This window comes from Heptranchias perlo, chromosome 2 (genome assembly GCF_035084215.1).
Source record: "Heptranchias perlo isolate sHepPer1 chromosome 2, sHepPer1.hap1, whole genome shotgun sequence".
Lineage (NCBI taxonomy): Eukaryota > Metazoa > Chordata > Chondrichthyes > Hexanchiformes > Hexanchidae > Heptranchias > Heptranchias perlo.
The window spans coordinates 151,322,678-151,346,618 of NC_090326.1; the positions used below are offsets into that span (position 1 = coordinate 151,322,678).

Consider the following 23,941-nt stretch of genomic DNA (forward strand, 5'->3'; position numbering starts at 1 on the left):
CGGGAATTTCCCACCAGAGTAGCAATAAATGATTTACCGCTTTTCTCAATCCGCTTACCATCTCATCTCGCTTATCTTACAAACCAACCATCGCATTGTAATACTCTACAGGCCACGTCCTTTTAGCACTGTGCAATCCAAGCTCCCAAGTCTTTTCTAATTGGAATAAAAAAAGACATTTCTCCCCAGCAACAGCCTTCTGCTTAAGAGATGTGAAAATAATTATTTAAAACAATACATTTTTGAAAGCTCACATTCACAGCGCACCTCGTCCCAGGTTTTTTAATTCCCTAAACACTCAGCAGCTCAGTGCAACACCACCTTTGTCACTAGCAAACCCAATATAACACCATGGGGTAGATCTTGACTCTGTGCGATAGTGTAAAATGAGTGATAGTGAGTCGGCAGCCCATGGTCCATGTAGTGAATGGATATAAAAATCGGGAGTAATGTAAAACAGGCTGCTGATTCTCAATCACCTGTTTTACACTATTGCACAAAGTCAAGATTTACCCCCTTATGAGCAAATTCAATCATAGAATCATAGAGCACAGAAAGAGGCCATTCGGTCCATCGTGCCTGTGCCGGCTCTCTGAAAGAGCTATTCAATTAGTCCCTTTCCCCATAGCCCTGCAATTTTTTCTATTTTAAGTAGAGATCAGATTCCCTCTTAAAAGTTACGTTTGAATCTGCTTCCTCCTCCAATTCAGGTGGGCTCCTTCAGGAGTGTACTCCTCCCCACCTGATTTTCCTGTACTTGCTCACTCGGGTAATCCAATTAATCCCAGGAGCAGGATCAGGAAAATCTGCCCCAGTGAGACCAAAGCGCTGTGTGAAAAATGCAGCTATCAAAACAGAAATCAATTTGTTTCCTAGACTATATCACCTACTTACACCTGAAGAACATGGAGAACATTAAGAGCTCCCACTCTAGTTAGTTTTTGAAGCACATCCAACCAGGGTATCTATCATAGGTTTTTTGACACATATAATTTATCCCCTTTCCAGTAGATTTATTAGTCATAGAATCATAGAAAGGTTACAGCACGGAAGGAGGCCATTCGGCCCGTCGAGCCCATGCCAGCTCTATGCAAGAGCAATCCAGCTAGTCCCACTCCCCCGCCCTACCCCCATAGCCCTGCAAATTTTTTCCTTCAACTATTTATCCAATTCCCTTTTGAAAGCCATGATTGAATCTGCCTCCACCACCCTTTCAGGCAGCGCATTCCAGATCACAACCACGACATCAACTTTCATTTCTAGAGGGCTCCTCGTGTAAGGAAAAATGCCTCAGGTTGTTTCACAGGGCAGAAGAAAAGTAGATATCAAATAGGGGAGAAAGAACAAATGTACCTACGAAAATACGAGCCGGAAAAGATCAGCTGATCCATCAAGCCAGCCCCACACTCATGCTGGCTGAAGCATCATGACTAGACACTTCCTCCCCACCCCCCTCACCTGCAGCCATGTAACCGCCAGAGAGAGGCAAAGAAGGAGAGAAAAACCCAGGACCAATAAGGGATGAAATACTCTGGAAAATTCCTCTCCAACCCCCCCTCAGCTGATCAAAACCAGTCCAGGAGATCACATGGACCATGTGTTATTTGTAAAGCCACTTACTTTCTATATAATGCGGTCTCTGCCTCAGTCAAGAACCGGTGCAGAGAGTCAGCACCCACCAAAACCAGCCAGCAATGTATTCCAGAGGCTCAGTACTCTCTGGGAAAAGAAGAACCACCTAACACCCAGGGAATCAGATGTTTATTTTTTTTTATTCGTTCACGGGATGTGGGCGTCGCTGGCAAGGCCAGCATTTATTGCCCATCCCTAATTGCCCCACGACTTAAACTTAACTACACGTCAGCAGGAGGCCCTGGAGGAGGAGCCGACATCGTAAGGTAAGTACAATATCTGCTCCTGGTAGCACTCCTTGTGGGCCAGGCAGGAGCAGGAATGCTCCCCCCAGGCCTCACAAGGAAGCCTTCGGGAGCGTAGCATAGATTTACTAGAATGCTATCTGGACTCCAAGGGTTAAATTATGAGGAGAGATTACACAAGCTAGGGTTGTATTCCCTGAAATTTAGAAGATTAGGGGTGATATCATCAAAGTTTTCAAGATATTAAGGAGAACTGATAGGGTAGATAGAGAGAAACTATTTCCGCTGGTTGGGGAGTCCAGGGGGGTGATTTTAGGGGGCAATTGCGGGTGCGTTGGGGTTGGGGGGGGGCTCCAAAAATCACAGAAATCCCATTCGGGTTCGGAACTCGGCTCCAACCTGCCGTCTTCCGAGTTTCCCAGGGACCCACCTGTGTGCGCGCAGGTGACCCGAAAACGGAAATCCTGCCGGCAATTAAAGCTGGAGGGGTGATAGTTAAAGAACCAAATGTACCTCATTGAGGTAATTACAGCACTTTACCTATATCAGAGTAAGTGGTTAGAACGATTTTTAACTTACCTGGGCGGCTTGCCCACCGCCTCTGAATCACGCCTGGTGAAACCAGGCCTCAAGGGCCGGATCAGAGAACAAGAAACTAAATAAATTAAATAAAAAACCATTGAAGGAAATGAAAACGCTCAATGAACCTATCTTTGCACCCTGCTCCGAAGTCCGATGTCTCCCACTTCGATGTCCCCCTCTTTACCCCCCCCGATGTCCCCCGATGTCCCCCTCTTCACCCCCCCCGATGTCCCCCTCCTCACCTCCCCGATGTCCTCCCAATCTTCCCCCTCTCCCCCGATCTCCCCCTCTTCACCCCCCCCGATGTCCTCCCGATCTTCCCCTCTCTCCCCCGATCTTCCCCTCTCTCCCCTGATCTACCCCTCTCATCCCCCCCACCCCCCCGGTCTTCCAGTCCAGCGTCGGATGATGTCTCGCTTTCTTTCTTTCTCGCCCCCCTCCCTTGCGTTGCAGCTCCTGACGGCTGGCTGCCGGGCCCGAAACCCGAAGAGGATGTTAATCATCATCAGTCAACATGCGATCGCGTCAGAAACTGTAAGTTTTTTCATGCGGGTTTGCCGCGTGCACCTTCACCACCCCCCCGCTACCATCCCGCCACCATTGCAAAATCGAGTCTTAGGACTAGGGAACATAGCCTAAAAATTAGAGCCAGGACTTTCAGGAGTGAAGTTAGGAAACGCTTCTACACGCAAAGGGTGGTAGAAGTTTGGAACTCTCTTCCGCAAACTGCAGTTGATGCTAGTTCAATTGTTAATTTTAAATCTGAGATTGATAGATTTTTGGTAACCAAAGGTATTAAGAGATATGGGGCTAAGGCGGGTGTATGGAGTCAGGTCACAGATCAGCCATGATCTCATTGAATGGCAGAACAGGCTTGAGGGGCTAAATGGCCTCCTCCTGTTCCTATGTTCCTATGCAGCCACGATGCACCGGTAGTGGAGGGTTAAGGTGGTGGATAGCCTATCGATCCAGCGGACTGTTTTGTCTTGGATGATGTTGAATTCCAATCAAGTTTAATTATTCTGGGTTTTTTTTGGGGGGTGCTGGGGAGATGGGAGAGTTTAGAAGCTGTAGGACAATTATTTGGACAATGTTATTTTGCATCTAGTGACTGCATGCATTGGACTGAAAACATATGTGGGAAATTCCCCCAAAAAAGATTCACCCATCTGTGCTTTGAATGTTCGTATTCAACTATGTTTGAGACCATAAGACCATGACCATAAGAGATAGGAGCAGGAGTAGGCCATTCGGCCCCTCGAGCCTGCTCTGCCATTCAATGAGATCATGGCTGATCTGATTTTTACCTCAACTCCACTTTCCTGCCTTCTCCCCATATCCTTTGACTCCCTTGCTGATCAAAAATTTGTCTAACTCAGCCTTGAATGTATTCAATGACTCAGCCTTCACAGCTTTTTGGGGTAAAGAATCCAAAGATTCACGACCCTCTGGGAGAAGAAATTCCTCCTCATTTCCGTCTTAAACGGGCGACCCCTTATTCTGAGACTATGCCCCCTAGTTTTAGATTCCCCCATGAGGGGTAACATCCTCTCAGCATCTACCTGATCAAGTCCCCTCAGAACCTTGTATGTTTCAATAAGATCTCCTCTCATCCTTCTAAACTCCAATGAGTATAGACCCAACCTATTCAATCATTCCTCTTAAGACAACCTCTGAACTGCTTCCAATGCAAGTATGTCCTTCCTTACATAAGGGCACCAGAACTGTACGCAGTACTCCAGGTGTGGTCTCACCAGCACCCTGTACAGTTGTAGCATAACTTCCCTGCTTTTATACTCCATCCCCCTAGAAATAAAGGCCAATATTCCGTTTGCCTTCCGGATTAGCTGCTGCATGTTGACTTTTTTGTGTTTCATGTACGAGGACACCCAGATCCCTCTGTACCACAGCATTTTGTAGTATTACTCCATTCAAATAATATTTTGCTTTTTTATTTTTCCTCCCAAAGTGGATGACTTCACATTTTCCCACATTATATTCCATCTGCCAAATTTTTGTCCATTCACTTAACCTGTCAATATCCCTTTGCAGACACTTTATGTCCTCAAAGCAACTTGCTTTTCCACCTATCTTTGTATCATCAGCAAATTTGGCCACAGTACATGTGCTTCCTTCATCCAAGTCATTGATATAGATTGTAAATATTTGAGGCCTAGCACTGAGCCCTGCGGCACCCCACTAGTTACAGATTGCCATTTTGAAAATGTCCCTTTTATCCTAACTCTTTGTTTTCTGTTAGTTAGTCAATCCTCTATCCATGCCAGTAAATAACCCCCAACACCATGAGCTCTTATCTTGTGCAGTAATCTTTTATGTGGCACCCTATCGAATGCCTTTTGGAAATCCAAATATACTGCATCCATTGGTTCCCCTTTATTCACCCTGCCCGTTACTTCCTCAAAGAACTCTAATAAATTTGTCAGACGCGATTTCCCCGTCATAAAACCATGTTGACTCTCCTTGATTGTATTATGAGTCTCCAAATGTCCTGCTACTACTTCCTTAATAATGGATTCTAGCATTTTCCCAATGACAGATGTTAGGCTAACTGATCTATAGTTACCTGCTTTCTGACTCACTCACTTCTTGCATAGGGGTGTTACGTTTGCGGTTTTCCAATCCGCTGGGACCTTTCCAGAATCTAGTGAATTCTGCAAGATTACAACCAATGCATCCACTATCTCTGTAGCCACTTCCTTTAAGACCCTCAGATGCAAGCCATCAGGTCCAGGGGACTAGTCAGCCTTTAGACCCGTTATTTTACCTAGTACCTTTTCTCTAGTGATAGTGATTGTTTTTAGTTCCTCCCTCCCCTATGCCCCTTGATTTTCTACTATTATTGGTATATTATTAGTGTCTTCTGTTCAATTCCTCTGCCAGCGTAAAGTCAATGTAGAACCTCACCGCAGTCAAGCAAAAAAAACTATAAATTACCTAGGTTTAAAAAAAAACGTGAAAGTTGGAAATGTGAAATTAGAAAATAAGTGAAGATGCACAATGGGGGACTAATCTACTCTACTATTTTTGGAGCATTTATTAATGCATTTGCATTAAATTTCTGTCTGTGATTTTTTTAAACACAGTTGTCAACTCAGTTATTATATTTTAAATAGGTTAATGGCTGCACTAAAATAGCACACAAAGGAATTTTACACTATCGTGTTAACCAGTGTGCTACCAGATCAATTTAACCCCCTAGTTTCCATTATATTCCAAATATTTCAGCCCTACAACCCTCCGACATCTCTGCGCTCCTCCAAATCTGGCCTCTTGCGCATCCCTGATTTTAGTCACTCGACCACTGGCGGCGATGCCTTCAGCTGCCTAGGCCCTAAACTCTGGAATTCCCTCCCTAAACCTCTCTGCTTGTATACCTCTCTCTCCTAATATAAGATGCTCCTTAAAACTTACCTCTTTGACCGAGCTTTTGGTCACCTGTCCTAATATTTCCTAATGGGGCTCGTTGTCAAATTTTGTTTGATAATTGCTCTTGGGACATTTAATACATTAAAGGCGCTATATAAATGCAAGTTGTTGTTGTAATCATCTGTTACATTGAGAGGCATAATGATCTCTGAGCCGATCTAAGGTTACTCTCCGTCTGGGCCCAAATTCTTAACTAGATCAAAACAATTATATCACAGGTATCGCTGTGTCATCTGTGTTTATTATGTCTCCTGAGCCATGATCCAAACAATAATTGAAATACCTTGACAACAATCTTTACTCTGTGCAGTTAAAAATGTATAGCGTGAGACACTGGAAATCTGAAGCTGTTCTAAACAGATTACAGCAGGAAATAGTCTTTGAGGAGACGTCAATAGATAGAAGTCATTGAAGTACTGGCAAGCAAAATTCAGTTCCTTGAGACTAAATCAGAACTTTGAAGATCTGTGTAAGGAACTTCTTATTAGGACAAAAGCAAAATACTGCGGATTTGCATCTGTCTTTACTAAGGAAGTAGATGCTGCCAATGTCACAGTAAAAGAGGAGATAGTTGAGATACTGGATAGGCTAAAAATTGATAAAGAAGTGGTACTAGAAAGGCTGGCTGTACTTAAAGTAGATAAGTCACCCGGTCCGGATGGGATGCATCCTAGGTTGCTGAGGGAAGTAAGGTTGGAAATTGCGGAGGTACTGGCCATAATCTTCCAAACATCCGTAGATACGGGGGTGGTGCCAGAGGACTGGAGAATTGCAAATGTTACACCCTTGTTCAAAAAAGGGTGTAAAGATAAACCCAGCAACTACAGGCCAGTCAGTTTAACCTCAGGGGCGGGGAAACTTTTAGGAACAACAATCCGGTACAAAATTAACAGTCACTTGGACAAATGTGGATTGATTAGGGAAAGCCAGCACAGATTTGTTAAAGGCAAATCGTGTTTAACTAACTTGATAGAGTTTTTTGATGAAGTAACAGAGAGGGTCAATGTGGGCAATGCAGTTGATGTTGTGTATATGGATTTCCAAAAGGCATTTGATAAAGTGCCACATAATAGGCTTGTCAGCAAAGTTGAAGCCCATGGAATAAAAGGGGCAGTGGCAGCATGGATACGAAATTGGCAAGTGACAAGAAACAGAGAGTAGTGGTGAACAGTTGTTTTTCAGACTGGTTGAAGGTATACAGTGGTGTTCCCCAGGGGTCGGTGCTGGGACCACTGCTTTTCTTGATATATATTAATTACTTAGACTTGGGTGTACAGGACAGAGTTTCAAAATTTGCAGATGATACAAAACTTGGAAGTGTAGAGAACAGTGAGGAGGATAGTAATATAGACAGAGGATATAGACAGGCTGGTGGAATGGGCAGACATGTGGCAGATGAAATTTAACGCAGAGAAGTGCGAAGTGGTACATTTTGGTAGGAAGAATGAGGAGAGGCAATATAAACTAAAGGGTACAATTCTAAAGTGGGTGCAGGAACAGAGAGATCTGGGGGTATATGTGCACAAATCGTTGAAGGTGGCAGGACAGGTTGAAATAATGGTTAAAAAGGCATACGGGATCCTAGGCTTTATAAATAGAGGCATAGAGTACAAAAGCAAGGAAGTTATAATGAACCTTTATGAGATACTGGTTTGGCCACAACTGGAGTATTGTGTCCAATTCTGGGCACCGCACTTTCGGAAGGATGTGAAGGCCTTAGACAGGGTGCAGAAGAGATTTACCAGAATGGTTCCAGGGATGAAGGACTTCAGTTATGTGGATAGACTGGAGAAGCTGGGGTTTGTCTCCTTTGAGCAGAGAAGGTTGAGAGGAGATTTGATAGAGTCATGAAAAGTCTAGACAGAGTAGATGGAGAGAAACTGTCCCCATTGGCAGAAGAGTCAAGAACCAGAGGACATAGATTTAAGGTGATTGGCAAAAGAACCAAGGGTGACATGAGAATAAACTTTTTTACACAGTGAGTGGTTATGATCTGGAACGCACTGCCTGAGGGGGTGGTGGAGGCAGATTCAATTGTGGCCTTCAAAAGGGAATTGGACAAGTACTTGAAGGAAAAAAATTTGCAGGGCTACGGGGAAAGGGCGGGGAGTGGAACTAGCTGGATTGCTCTTGCAGAGAGCTGGCAAGGGCTTGATGGGCCGAATGGCCTCCTTCTGTGCTGTAACCTTTCTATGATTCTACACTGGAAATCTGAAATAAAAACAGAAAATGCTGGAAACTCTCAGCAGGTCAGGCAGCATCTGTGGAGAAAGAAACAGAGTTAACGTTTCAGGTCGAAGAACTTTCATCAGAACCGCAAGGAGTTAAAGATTCAACAGTTTTTAAGCAATTAAAGAGCCAGGCAAAGTCGGGGGGGGGGTGAAGGGGAGGCGGGGAGTAGGGAGGGGAGGGGAGGAAAGAACAAAAGGGAAGGTCTGTGAAAGGGTGGAGGGCAGGAAACTGTTAAATCTTTAACTTCTTCCAGTTCTGACGAAAGGTCATCGACCTGAGACGTTAACTCTGTTTCTTTCTCCACAGATGCTGCCCGACTTGCTGAGTATTTCCAACATTTTCTGTTTTTTATTTCTTATTAAGACAGCTCATTATTGCGTTATTCCTTGATTGTTGTTCAATGAGTCAGTCACCCAATTTAGGATGAGTCTTACAGAGAGGAAATAAAGCACAATTACAAGATGGGGACCGCCATTAATTCTCTCTCATCTCTCAGTGATGAAAAGAAACAAAAACCATTAATGCTGTCAACCCGAGAAACAGAGAAAATGCTGGAAATATAAAGCAGGTCCATCAGCATCTGAGAGGAGAAACATTTTGTATGAAGTTATTGTGTGTTTCTTTAGGAAGAACTTTGAGCTGTTTTAGTAAGTTCTCGAATATATTCCCTGAATTTTCCCAGAGGACAACAGTGAATCACTAAGTTCCTGGTAAATTCTGAACAAGTACTTGCTGAATATTAGCATTTATCAATAGAGAATGGTCGCCAGTGTCAGTGGTTCATATTGCCTGGGATGCTTTTCGTCAATAGTTAATCAGACTCAAATCCTTTTCCACCTTTGTTTTGTAGGGATCATTTGATCATGTACATGTCTCATCTATCTTCCTCAAATGCACATAACCATATATATGTCCAAGTTGAATTTATTGATCCTTTCTGGAGGCACTGAACCAGATTTTTTTTTTTGCGTTGGACCCAAGCTTTGCACACGTCTGAGATTTTCATGGCTGCACATTCGCATACAGGAGATTACAATGGGCTCTATCATGCTGGAAAAATAACAGCTTGTTAACGACGCACGCCGTTATTAATGTGCATGTCGGCCAGCAAGTTCAGCCTGCCTGCACGTAGTCAATTGTTGGTTGAGATTTCAAAAATGTCAAATGTTAAATTTGAATTATTGTTCTTACTTTTCCTTTCAGCCTTTCTTTTCTCTCTCTCTGTCTTAATCCAATTTTTCTTTCCCACTCTTCATTTCTCTTTCTGTACCTGATTTGACTCTAATTCACCCTCCTTCTCAGTCTGTTTCTTTCTCGATCCTTAAATCTCACTGGTTAAGGAGATAGACTGTTGGTCCTGTCGTTCACTAAGGTCCCCGAGGCCCCCTTGCCCTCACCGAGCTGTTATCAGCTCGCACTTCCAGCAAGTTACAGCACAATAATGTTTTGAGCTGAAGGGTGCAGAACAAAGTCCAACGTCACGCATCACGAGATGGCCTGCTCCAGCTAGATCCGGCCCATTGACTCAAGTGGGCAGAGGAGAGTGAATTAAACCTTACCAGAGTACAGTGGTGCAGATCAAAATCTTTAACTCCTGCTCCTCCGCGGCCCAATTTGACACTTACCTTTGGCGGGCCTCTGCGGCTCCATCGCCCGTGGAATGGGTCGGGGCCTGTACAGCACAGCTCCGACCACTTCCTACCTAAAATGCCAGTCAGGTCCTATTTATGACATACAACCCCAACTTCCATATTCAAAGGGACCTTTCACCTTAAACAGGCGGGCACTTTGGACGCCTGGCAGTAGGTCCCTTTCAAAATGGAGCCGGTTGCATTATGTTTTGTCAGTTGACCACATCAGGAGATTTTGTGAGATTGCAAGAAGCTCCCATTTCCATATCATTAATGGATAGTGTGAATAATCCAGGACCCAGAGCAGACCATTGCAGTACTCCAATAGTGGCTCCTTCCAAGATAGAGCTTTCCCATTAATGATCACCTGCTTTTGATTACAAAGCCAGTTTTAACACATTTAGTTAGCTACATTAATTACATTACCCTCATCCTTATAAGCCTCATGTATGAAACTCTATCAAAATCCTAGTTGATTATATCGACTGAATTTCAATAGTCAACCAAGTTAGTAACTCCCTTATTGAAAATTCTTGAGGCCCACTGTTTCCCAATCCACGCTGGTCTCTAATGTCTTTAGAACAACCCTTAAAATGACACTAATAGTAACTACACAGGGTAGGCCTACAATTTCTGGGTTCACACTTCATGTGGGTAGTGGAAAGCTGAAACTCTCTCCCCAAAAAGCTGTTGAAACTGGGGGGTCAATTGAAAATTTCAAAACTGAGATTGATAGATTTTTGTTAGGTAAGGGTATTAAAGGATACAGAACCAAGGTGGGTAAATGGAGGTAAGATACAGATCAGCAATGATCTAATTGAATGGCAAAACAGGCTCAAGGGGCTGAATGGCCCACAATCCTATGTGATCTCGGGATAACATGTAGGATTCAGCTAGCAGAAAACACTTTGAGCTTTCTTCCTATAGTTTACGATGACAATTAAACACCTTTAATTGGATTACGATCTTGCAGTCCTCCAGCAATCATTCAGGATCCTCGATAATTTGTGTCTGCATACAGCAAGACCTGGACAACATCCAGGCTTGGGCTCATAACTGGCAAGTAACATTCATGCCAAACAAGTGCCAGGCAATGACCATCTCCAACAAGAGAGAGTCTAACCACCTCCCCCTGACATTCAACGGCATTACCATTGTCGAATCCCCCACCATCAACATCCTGGGAGTCACCATTGACTAGAAACTTAACTGGACCAGCCACATAAATACTGTGACTACAAGAGCAGGTCAGAGGCTGGGTATTCTGTGGCGAGTGACTCACCTCCTGACTCCCCAAAGCCTTTCCACCATCTACAAGGCACAAGTCAGGAGTGTGATGGAATATTCTCCACTTGCCTGGATGAGTGCAGCTCCAACAACACTTAAGAAGCTCGACATCATCCAGGACAAAGCAGCCCGCTTGATTGGAACCCCATCCACCACCTTCAACATTCACTCCCTCCATCACCGGCACACCGTGGCTGCAGTGTGTACCATCTACAAGATGCACTGCAGCAACTCGCCAAGGCTTCTTCGACAGCACCTCCCAAACCCGCGACCTCTACCACCTAGAAGCATAAGAGCAGCAGGTGCATGGGAACTCCACCACCTGCGTGTTCCCCTCCAAGTCACACACCATCCCGACTTGGAAATATATCGCTGTTCCTTCATCGTCGCTGGGTCAAAATCCTGGAACTCTCTACCTAACAGCGCTGTGGGAGAACCTTCACCACACGGACTGCAGCGGTTCAAGAAGGCAGCTCACCACCACCTTCTCAAGGGCAATTAGGGTTGGGCGATAAATGCTGGCCTTGCCAGTGACGCCCACATCCCACGAACAAATAATAAAAAAATTGGGCTTTTATTTCACTGAGTCAAATAATGATATGTAATTAATATAACACCCATCATTATTTGAAGTTTAATATGTTTTTACATAGAATTCCATAGAATGTACAGGACAGAAACAGGCCATTCGGCCCAGTTGGTCTATGCAGGTGTTTATGCTCCACACCAGCCTCCTCCCACCCCTCTATATCTAACCCTATCATCATAACCTACTATTTCTTTCTCCCTCATGTGTATATCTAGCTTCCCCTTAAATGCATCGATGCTTTTCGCCTCAACTACTCCTTGTGGTAGCGAGTTCCACATTCTAAGCACCCTCTGGGAAAAGACGTTTCTCCTTCATTCCCTATTGGATTTATTACTGACTATGTGATGTTTATGGCCCATAGTTTTGGACTCCCCCACAAGTGGAAACATCTTCTCTACGTCTACCCTAACAAACCCTTTCATTATGTTAAAGACCTCTATCAGGGTCACTCCTCAGCCTCCCCTTTTCTCGAGAAAAGAGCCCATCTTTCCCGATGGGTATAACCTCTCAGTCCTGGTATCATCGTAACTAACAAAATACCAGTAATTATTCAAAGTTTAATTTGTTTTTATCGTGTTAGCCGCCGACCACATTTGCTGCGCTGAATACTTGATGGTTACTGTGTCTCCTGTGGAGCGGGTGTGAGGTACGGGAAGCCTATCAGATTGTCTGCCGTCTTCATGAAACGGCCCAGCGAGGAAGCAGCTCTGGGAGATCACGGACGTGCCAGCAGAAAAAAAACTGTGAATACCAGCTGTTGCAAAATACCAGCGCTACACTTGAATCACTTAACACAGCCGTCACCTTCAAAAAAACCTGTCAGGTTACTGAATATTTCATGATAGTACTCCAAATCTGCAGGCCATGCCGCATTCTTGTTATCATCCTGTCTGCATCCAGTGATCCGTAGCCAATTAAAGTTTTAATCCTTACAAAAAAAAAAAATCCGCATTCATTTCCACCACAAATTCGAACTCGATGCGCATGGCCAGGCAACAGAGTCCAACTGAATTTCAAATTCTTTCCACCATTATTTTCCGCCAGTTTGTCGCAATGGCGTCAACCTAATTCTAAAGGTAATATTTACCATTTCACGACAAATAATTTCACGGGGGTGGGGCGGGGAGAAGGGGAGGAAATCCTCCACCTCTCCCGGGCCTTTCCACGAATGCGGGCTCCATCCCGTGATTTTCCACCCGTTAAAGAGAGTGGGCAGGAAATTGCGGGCCGGGTTACCACAGAAACAGAAACCCTGGCCCCTGTGTCGTTTTTTTTTTGGAACGTTTTATATTGACTCCCAAGTCTGGGTTACTAATCCAGAGAACGTGAGTTCAGATCCCACCGTGGCAGTTTGAGGATTTGAATTCAGTTTACGAAAATCAGGAAATTGAAAAGCTGGTGTCAATAAAAGCGACCATGAAGCTATCGGATTGTTGTAAAAACCCGACTGCTTCACTGATGTCCTTTAGTGAAGAAAATCTGCCCTCCTTACCTGGGTTGTGACTCCAGTCCCACACCAACGTGGTTGACTCTTAACTGGCAAACCATTCAGTTGTATCAAACCTCAAGAAGAAGGCTCATCACTACCTTCTCAGGGCAACTAGGACTGGGTAATAATTGTCAGCCTCACCAGCGTCACCCGCATCCCGAGGATGAGAAAAAACTGATATAAACCGAGAGACATCAATGGTTCAAATTAATTAGCACCAGGACGGCATTTGGGAAAGGACTTTTTGAATTCTAAATAGCTTAGAGTGAGCAAGAATTGTTTTAAATGTAAATTTAAATAAAAGTTCTAACCTACCTTTACAGTACAACAAGAAGGAACCCATATTGTGGCTGAATGAGGCACTGAAGTATGTACAGTTAGAGAACAGGTCACATGACAAGCAGCGCCGGTTAAAGGTTCCACTGGTCTCTGCACTGAAGGAAGAAGGATGGTCTTTTAGCAGATAAAGCTATTATCATTTATAATTAACAATACTTGCATTTAAAAAGCATCTTCCGCTTCAAAATATCTCAAACAAATGAAGAACTGTGAAGTGTGGAGGTGGTTATGTACGTACTATTTAAGTCACACAGATGCATGTTAACCTCCTCCAGTCCTATAAACCTCCAAGATCTCTGTGCTTCTCCAATTCTGGTGTCTTGCACATCCCTGATTTCCTTCGCTCCATCATTGGTGGCCATGCCTTCAGCTGCCTAGCCCTAAGCTCTGGAGTTCCCTCCCTAAACCTCTCCGCCTCTCTAACTCTCTCTTCTCCTTTAAGTCGCTCCTTAAAACCTACCCCTTTGACCAAGCTTTTGGTCACCTGTCCTAATATCTCCTTATGTGGCTTGGTGTCAAATTTTGTTTGATAATCACTCCTGTGAAGCACCTTGGGATGTTTTACATAAAAGGTGCTATATAAATGCAAGTTATTGTTGTAATATAACCATTAAAAAAAAATTGTATTTATACACCTGTTCAAAAAGTGCTTAAGACACTCCCAAACCCCACTCCCACTCCTTAAATTCTGCTGGACATTAAACAAAAAATACATTATCCAAAACTAATTGCCTGAATTTCAAAAACCATTTCAAATATAGTAACACAGATTCTTTTGCAGGATATTAAATTGCCATTAAAAAATATTTTTTTAGCCCATTTTGTAAAGTATTGTGCCTCTTTCTTAGCTGCCCTCATTTCTGTACCATGCACAAGCCTCCTGTAGACAACAACAACTTGCCTTTATATAACGTCTTTAGTGTAGTAAACCATCAGAAGGTGCTTCACAGCAGAGTTATCAAACAAAATTTGACACCGAGCCACATAAGGAGATATTAGAATGGGTGACCAAAAGCTTGGTCAAAGAGGTAGGATTTAAGGAGCGACTTAAAGGAGGAGAGAGAGGTACAGAGGTGGAGAGGTTTAGGGTGGGAATTCCAGAGCTTAGGACCTAGGCAGCTGAAGGCACAGCCGCCAATGGTGGAGCAAAGAAAATCGGGGATGCACAGCCAGAATTGGAGGAGCGCAGAGATCTCGCAGGGTTGTAGGGCTGGAAAAGGTTACAGAGACAGGGAGGGGCAAGGCCATGGAAGGACTAGAAAACAAGGATGATGGGTGAACGGGACTTGGTGCGAGTTAGGATAGACTAATTGATGGAGACCGATTACTATGATGAGTCAACAACTCCATTATTGTTGTATCATGCGACTAACAGGATGGTAGAAGGCGAACTAGAAAAGCCTTTGTCTTTTTTCATCTAGCAATTCCTACGTTCCTAAGGGCCAGAGCGTTGCATGATGTAATGCACAATGAATTATTCTGCTGCTACCTTTAAGGGCTCAATGCAGCAAATACACACATCCTATTAGAGGGTACTGTTTCTTTGTATATTGGCAGCTGGTTGTAAATCCTGAGCTCCTCCTTAAAGGTCAGACAAATGAACAAGAAATGACTGGCTTTCTTTCTCTTTTTAATGCATCTGTAACAAGATGTGACACTTTGAAATACGGTGTCTGATATGTGATGCCAATTGTGTTCGGGACTCAACCTTATAGATACGTCACACATACACACGCACACTCACACGCACACCACAGAGTTAGGTACTTACCTGTACAATTGTCGGCGCAAAGGAGAGTCCTCTGTGCTCAAAAAGTAACTGTGGATAAAAGGAATAGATTCATTGAATAGTTTCCTTTTCCATATCAATGCAACCAACAGCTTAGATAAGATTAAATACAATCTAATCTCTCAGGTGGACGTAAAAGATCCCATGGAACTATTTGAAGAAGAGCAGTTGAGTTCTCCCTGGTGTCCTGGCTGGTATTATCCCTCAACCAACATCACTAATTCAGATTATCTGGTCAATATTTCATTACTGTTTGTGGGACCTTGCTGTGTGCAAATTGGCTGCCGTGTTTCCTACATTATAATAGTGACCACACTTCAAAAGCACTTTATTGGCTGCAAACCACTTTGGGACGCCCTGAAGTTGTGAAAGGTGCTATAGAAATGGAAAGTTCTTTCTTTCCATGGCTGAAAATCTCAGCTCCTCAGGCCGTTCCCAGTTGTTCTTAACTGCTCTCCTCATTGGACAGGCTTCCAGCCTCTTGGTGGCCACATACAACATTTTAAATAAAAACAGAAAATGCTGGAAATACTCAGCAAGTCAGGTAACATCTGGTCCCAGTTCCGACGAAAGGTCATCGACCTGAAACATTAACTCTGTTTCTCCACAGATGCTGCCTGACTTGCTGAGTATTTCCAGCGTTTTCTGCTTCGATTTCAGATTTCCAGCATCCGCAGTATTTTGATTTCATGCAACATTTTATCTTTGTTTACAAGCTGGAGTCCTGGATCCACTGTTATGTTCAATACATGTAATGATTTGAATGAAGCTATCCGAAGCAAAATATCCAAGTTTGCAGTTGGCACATGAATTACAGACAGGGCAATTAAAGAAAAGCATTTAGAAAGATTTAGGATAGGGTTCAAACAATTTTTTCCAGATTTTAATCTCCTCCTCTCCTGACGGCATTGGCTCTTGCAGGATACAATTCCACAGCTACAGGCAGCCCTCCAGTACCTTGTTAAAACAGCCAACCTTTATGTGCAAGTTTTGATAATGAGTATAGAAACCTACTTTTATTAAAAAATACATCTTGGGACATGGGCAACACTGGCAAGGCCGCATTTATTGCCCATCCTTAGTTGCGCTAAGAAGGTGGTGGTCGGCTCTCTTCTTGAAGCACTGTGCTGATAGTGTCACACAATGTTGCTTGGTAGGGAATTCCAGGATATTAACCCAATGGTGATGAAGGAACAACAACATATGACCATATCAGGACAGTGTGTGACTGGAAAGGGAACTTGCGGGTGATGGTGTTCCTATGACATTGTTGCTCTTACCCTTTGCAGTGGTAGAGGTCACTGGGGAGGAAAGTGCTGTGAAAGTAACCTTGGCGAGTTGCTCAAACGTAGAAGGCATCACAGCCGACCCAAATCCGGTTTATACCTGAAGTCCACCCGCTTTCTAGTGGGAGTCATTTTAGATCAAGAGCTCCTGGCTGTTTTTTCTTTGTGTCTCACCTGGAGTGTTGAGGCCAACTGTAGCTCCAGCTAAGATCAGCTAACAAGCTGCTATACATTCCCCTCCAAGTCACTCACCATCCTGACTGGCAAATATATCGCCGTTCCTTCATCGTCGCTGGGTCAAAATCCTGGAACTCCCTTCCTAACAGCACTGTGGGAGAACCTTCACCACACGGACTGCAGCGGTTCAAGAAGGCGGCTCACCACCACCTTCTCAAGGGCAATTAGGGATGGGCAATAAATGCTGGCCTTGCCAGCGATGCCCACATCCCGTGAATGAATTAAACAAAAAAGCTGCAACCAAACCTGAAGCTTTCTGGTCTATATGGAAGGTGGATTGTTGGAGGCAGATCAAAAAGAACTTTGTCTGAATCTGGCCAATGTCATACCTGACCTGGGAGCACTTGCTTCTGGCACTATGCAGAGAGAGTGTTCCATTTAACCTTGGCTACAGTTACATTGCAGAGACAGCCTCAGACTCGAAGCTGTAGAATTGAACCCTTGGTCAAACAAACCCAAGTCATTACACCGTGGATGTCTCGCTGCAGAGCACAATGAGGTCAGTGACAAACCAGCACTGTACACGTGTGCTGAAAGCCTGTGTGAAGTTCCACTTGACCAGTGACTAATTTGTAACATCACAGAGTGAGAGAAGGCGGCCACATCAGCCTGGGCACTTTTAAAAAAAGAACGAACTTGCATTTATATAGCGCCTTTCACGACCTCAGGATGTCCCAAAGCACTTTACAGCCAATGAAGTACTTTTGAAGTGTAGTCACTGTTGGAATGTAGGAAACACGGCAGCCAATTTGCACACAGCAAGGTCCCACAAACAGCAATGTGATAATGACCAGATAATCTATTTTTAGTGATGTTGGTTGAGGAATAAGTATTGGCCCAGGTCACCAGGGAGAACTCCCCTGCTCTTATTCGAAATAGTCCACCTGAGAGGGCAGACGGAGCCTTGGCTTAATGTCTCATCTGAAAGACGGCACCTCTGACAGTGCAGCATTCTCTCAGTACTGTACTGGAGTGTCAACCTAGATTTTGTGCTCAAGTCCCTGGAGTGGGAGTTGAAATGTAACTTTTCACCAGGCTGGAGTTAAACTGGACCTGTTCCAAAATCAGCATCAAACTATCCACCGTAGGTTGCCTTCAGATTAAGTGCATTCAACAGTCAGATAGTGTCCCGATCCCCAAGTTATACTTCCACACTCATGTCGATGAGCTCCCAAAAACACTTTGCATCGAGGTGAAAGTAGCAGTGTAACTGTACTCTTAAATAACTTTCCAAGTAAAGAACAAAATGAACAGACAGGCATAATTACAGAGATTAAACTTGAAGACAGCTGAATTTTTATTTTATTGTCATTTTCAATGTGGACCTATTAAAGAGCCAGAGAAGGGAAACTGAAATGTTTAATGGTTTTCATGCGTGAGAGAGTTTCCACATTTGGAGGTCAACTAAAGCTAAGATTCATACACTGACACACGAGAGCAGTTCTACATGAAAACCCGGGGTTTGGGGACCTGCTGTGTTCTCTACATTGTACAAGTGTTTTTGAAAGAATTGCATTGTAAAGAATTTATGTTCTTGAAAGACAATCAATTTTATCTCATCTATATTGGGTTTTAGCTATATGGTACTAGCCCTCTGTTCAGGGTCTACTATCTAATTCTTATCTGTGGTCACTGAGTCCTTGTAACAAGGGTCCTGTAGCACACACATCTGTTGTAACTATTAAGAGAAGTGGACCATTACAATCTTAGGACAGGTAAATATATGCAATATAAACAGTCTGTTTAACTCATGTATGTGTATTACAATATCCAACAGAAACATTATAAGAGGAGAAGGCTGGTGTGGAGGGTGCAGTGGGAGAAGAGGTGTGGAGAATGGGGTGGGGAGGGGATGTGTGGAGGGTGCAGGGGGGAGAAGATGTGCAGAGAATGGGGTGGGGAGGGGATGTGTGGAGGGTGCAGGGGGGAGAAGATGTACAGAGAATGGGGTGGGGAGGGGATGTGTGGAGGGTGCAGGGGGGAGAAGATGTACAGAGAATGGGGTCGGATGAGGAGGGGATGTGTGGAGGGTGCAGGGGGGAGAAGATGTGCAGAGAATGGGGTGGGGTGAGGAGGGGATGTGTGGAGGGTGCAGTGGGGAGAAGATGTGCAGAGAATGGGGTGGGGTGGGGAGGGGATGTGTGGAGGGTGCAGGGGGGAGAAGATGTGCAGAGAATGGGGTGAGGAGGGGATGTGTGGAGGGTGCAGGGGGGAGAAGATGTGCAGAGAATGGGGTGAGGAGGGGATGTGTGGAGGGTGCAGAGGGGAGAAGATGTACAGAGAATGGGGTGGGGTGGGGAGGGGATGTGTGGAGGGTGCAGGGGGGAGAAGATGTGCAGAGAATGGGGTGGGGAGGGGATGTGTGGAGGGTTCAGTGGGAGAAGATGTGCAGAGAATGGGGTCGGATGAGGAGGGGATGTGTGGAGGGTGCAGGGGGGAGAAGATGTGCAGAGAATGGGGTCGGATGAGGAGGGGATGTGTGGAGGGTGCAGGGGGGAGAAGATGTGCAGAGAATGGGGTGGGGAGGGGATGTGTGGAGGGTGCAGGGGGGAGAAGATGTGCAGAGAATGGGGTGGGGAGGGGATGTGTGGAGGGTGCAGGGGGGAGAAGATGTGCAGAGAATGGGGTGAGGAGGGGATGTGTGGAGGGTGCAGGGGGGAGAAGATGTGCAGAGAATGGGGTGGGGTGGGGAGGGGATGTGTGGAGGGTGCAGGGGGGAGAAGATGTGCAGAGAATGGGGTGGGGAGGGGATGTGTGGAGGGTGCAGGGGGGAGAAGATGTGCAGAGAATGGGGTGAGGAGGGGATGTGTGGAGGGTGCAGAGGGGAGAAGATGTACAGAGAATGGGGTGGGGTGGGGAGGGGATGTGTGGAGGGTGCAGTGGGGAGAAGATGTACAGAGAATGGGGTGGGGAGGGGATGTGTGGAGGGTGCAGGGGGGAGAAGATGTACAGAGAATGGGGTGAGGAGGGGATGTGTGGAGGGTGCAGTAGGGAGAAGATGTGCAGAGAATGGGGTGAGGAGGGGATGTGTGGAGGGTGCAGTAGGGAGAAGATGTGCAGAGTATGGGGTGGGGTGGGGAGGGGATGTGTGGAGGGTGCAGGGGGGAGAAGATGTGCAGAGAATGGGGTGGGGAGGGGATGTGTGGAGGGTGCAGGGGGGAGAAGATGTGCAGAGAATGGGGTGAGGAGGGGATGTGTGGAGGGTGCAGGGGGGAGAAGATGTGCAGAGAATGGGGTGGGGTGGGGAGGGGATGTGTGGAGGGTGCAGGGGGGAGAAGATGTGCAGAGAATGGGGTGGGGAGGGGATGTGTGGAGGGTGCAGGGGGGAGAAGATGTGCAGAGAATGGGGTGGGGTGAGGAGGGGATGTGTGGAGGGTGCAGGGGGGAGAAGATGTGCAGAGAATGGGGTGGGGTGAGGAGGGGATGTGTGGAGGGTGCAGGGGGGAGAAGATGTGCAGAGAATGGGGTGGGGAGGGGATGTGTGGAGGGTGCAGGGGGGAGAAGATGTGCAGAGAATGGGGTGGGGAGGGGATGTGTGGAGGGTGCAGTGGGGAGAGGAAGTACAAAGAATAGTGCCCAAAGGTTAAGCAGCATCTAAAAGAGAGAGACAGGATCATGTTTTTGGTGCCGAACGTCATTGGAACGATAACATAGGGTCCCAACAGAAACATTAACCTTTCTTTCAGATGCCAACTCACTTGTGGATTTCCAGCCTTTACTGCTTTCATTTCAGATTCCCATTGTTTGCAGCCTTTATTTTGATATCTACTGGATAAAGCCTGACTCCGGTCCTGCCCAGAATCACAGATGCAGCATAGATCGAGAGTACTTCAGGTCTTAGAATAATTTGAAATCTTTAAGTTTCAAGATCCTACTTGGGGGGTAATGTAAAGTGGCCGATATCAGATCGGGGCCCGTTATACACCTCTCCCTATTTTTGATTCTGTTGAAGTCAATGGAGAATTGTATAACAGGCAGCCAGGCCGACCGATATCACTCATTTTACACTATCGACAAAAGTTAAAATTATCCCCTTTATCTCTAATTCATTTTAATAGTTTTTGGAGACTTACATTTTTTGATGCAGTTCGTCATATGTTAAAATCTGTGTCACATCCCAGTTACCAGAGGTGATGGACTGCAAATTATCATTACTATTGTTAGCCTGGAACAGAAGAAAACACAATCATATTTACTAAACTGTCAGAATTGACATCACTTGGAGAGTGTACACCATTTATTAATGGTTTTCACAAGAGAAAGCACCATTTACGGAATAGCATCCACCATTTATGAATGGTTTACTTGAGATTATCGACTGTTTATCAATGGTTTACATGAGATTATACACCATTTATTAATGGTTTACTTGAGATTATCGACTGTTTATCAATGGTTTACTTGAGATTATACACCATTTATCAATGGTTTACTTGAGACTATACACCATTTATCAATGGTTTACTTGAGATTATAGAACGTTTATTAATGGTTTACTTGAGACTATACACCATTTATCAATGGTTTACTTGAGATTATAGACCATTTATTAATGGTTTACTTGAGATTATACACCATTTATTAATGGTTTACTTGAGATTATACACCATTTATTAATGGTTTACTTGAGATTATAGACCATTTATTAATGGTTTACTTGAGATTATACACCATTTATCAATGGTTTACTTGAGATTATAGACCATTTATTAATGGTTTACTTGAGATTATACACCATTTATTAATGGTTTACTTGGGATTATACACCATTTATTAATGGTTTACTTGGGATTATAGACTGTTTATTAATGGTTTACTTGAGATTATACACCATTTATTAATGGTTTAATTGAGACTATACACTATTTATCAATGGTTTACTTGGGATTATAGACCATTTATTAATGGTTTACTTGAGACTATACACCATTTATTAATGGTTTACTTGAGACTATACACCATTTATTAATGGTTTACTTGAGATTATACACCATTTATTAATGGTTTACTTGGGATTATAGACCATTTATTAATGGTTTACTTGGGATTATACACCATTTATTAATGGTTTACTTGAGATTATACACCATTTATTAATGGTTTACTTGCGATTATACACCATTTATTAATGGTTTACTTGGGATTATACACCATTTATTAATGGTTTACTTGAGACTATACACCATTTATTAATGGTTTACTTGGGATTATAGACCGTTTATTAATGGTTTACTTGAGATTATAGACCATTTATCAATGGTTTACTTGGGATTATAGACTGTTTATTAATGGTTTACTTGAGATTATAGACCATTTATTAATGGTTTACTTGGGATTATAGACTGTTTATTAATGGTTTACTTGGGATTATAGACCATTTATCAATGGTTTACTTGAGATTATAGACCATTTATCAATGGTTTACTTGGGATTATAGACTGTTTATTAATGGTTTACTTGAGATTATAGACCATTTATTAATGGTTTACTTGGGATTACAGACTGTTTATTAATGGTTTACTTGAGACTATACACCATTTATTAATGGTTTACTTGGGATTATACACCATTTATTAATGGTTTACTTGAGACTATACACCATTTATTAATGGTTTACTTGAGACTATACACCATTTATTAATGGTTTACTTGAGATTATACACCATTTATTAATGGTTTACTTGGGATTATAGTAGACCATTTATTAATGGTTTACTTGGGATTATACACCATTTATTAATGGTTTACTTGAGATTATACACCATTTATTAATGGTTTACTTGGGATTATACACCATTTATTAATGGTTTACTTGGGATTATAGACCATTTATCAATGGTTTACTTGAGACTATACACCATTTATTAATGGTTTACTTGGGATTATAGACCGTTTATTAATGGTTTACTTGAGATTATACACCATTTATCAATGGTTTACTTGGGATTATAGACTGTTTATTAATGGTTTACTTGAGATTATAGACCATTTATTAATGGTTTACTTGGGATTATAGACTGTTTATTAATGGTTTACTTGGGATTATAGACCATTTATCAATGGTTTACTTGAGACTATACACCATTTATTAATGGTTTACTTGGGATTATAGACCATTTATCAATGGTTTACTTGGGATTATAGACTGTTTATTAATGGTTTACTTGAGATTATAGACCATTTATTAATGGTTTACTTGGGATTACAGACTGTTTATTAATGGTTTACTTGAGACTATACACCATTTATTAATGGTTTACTTGGGATTATACACCATTTATTAATGGTGTACTTGGGATTATAGACTGTTTATTAATGGTTTACTTGAGATTATACACCATTTATTAATGGTTTACTTGAGATTATACACCATTTATTAATGGTTTACTTGAGACTATACACCATTTATTAATGGTTTACTTGAGACTATACACCATTTATTAATGGTTTACTTGAGACTATACACCATTTATTAATGGTTTACTTGAGACTATAGACTGTTTATTAATGGTTTACTTGAGATCATACACCATTTATTAATGGTTTACTTGAGACTATACACCATTTATTAATGGTTTACTTGAGACTATACACCATTTATTAATGGTTTACTTGAGACTATACACCATTTATTAATGGTTTACTTGAGATTATAGACTGTTTATTAATGGTTTAATTGAGATCATACAGCATTTATTAATGGTTTACTTGAGATTATAGACCATTTATTAATGGTTTACTTGTGATTATAGACCATTTATTAATGGTTTACTTGAGATTATACACCATTTATTAATGGTTTACTTGCAATTATACACTATTTATTAATGGTTCACTTACACTCCAAGGAAAGTCATTGTTGGAGCATGTGGTACCATGCATAGACCTTGGAGTACCATGGAGAGGAATACCATCTCCCATGCCTAGCATCCTTCCAGGCTCAATAATGTCTAATTGCATGCTTACATTTTCAGAATATTTATATTTGGGAGTCCAACATTGAGAGGTTAGGGAACTGCGTAAACATTAGCAAAGTTTACTAATGGACAAGAACAGTCAGGGACAAAGAAAAGCCACCTGGTCTGTCCTTCCAGTCATGGAGACTACATTTAGGCTGCCATCTTTCAGCATAAAACATTGTATCTGAATACAATTG

General features: G+C 43.2%; 1 protein-coding gene across 1 annotated transcript in view; it reads right to left on the reverse strand.

Moving 5' to 3' along the window:
* Positions 1-23,941, reverse strand: part of dpp6a (dipeptidyl-peptidase 6a) — a 319,256-nt gene that overhangs the window by 88,205 nt on the left and 207,110 nt on the right. The window contains exons 10-12 of the mRNA XM_068008292.1: positions 20,859-20,950; positions 15,245-15,292; positions 13,450-13,568 (exon numbers count right to left, since the gene is read on the reverse strand). Of these exons, the coding sequence (XP_067864393.1) occupies positions 13,450-13,568; positions 15,245-15,292; positions 20,859-20,950 (259 nt within the window). The remainder of the gene's footprint in view (positions 1-13,449; positions 13,569-15,244; positions 15,293-20,858; positions 20,951-23,941) is intronic.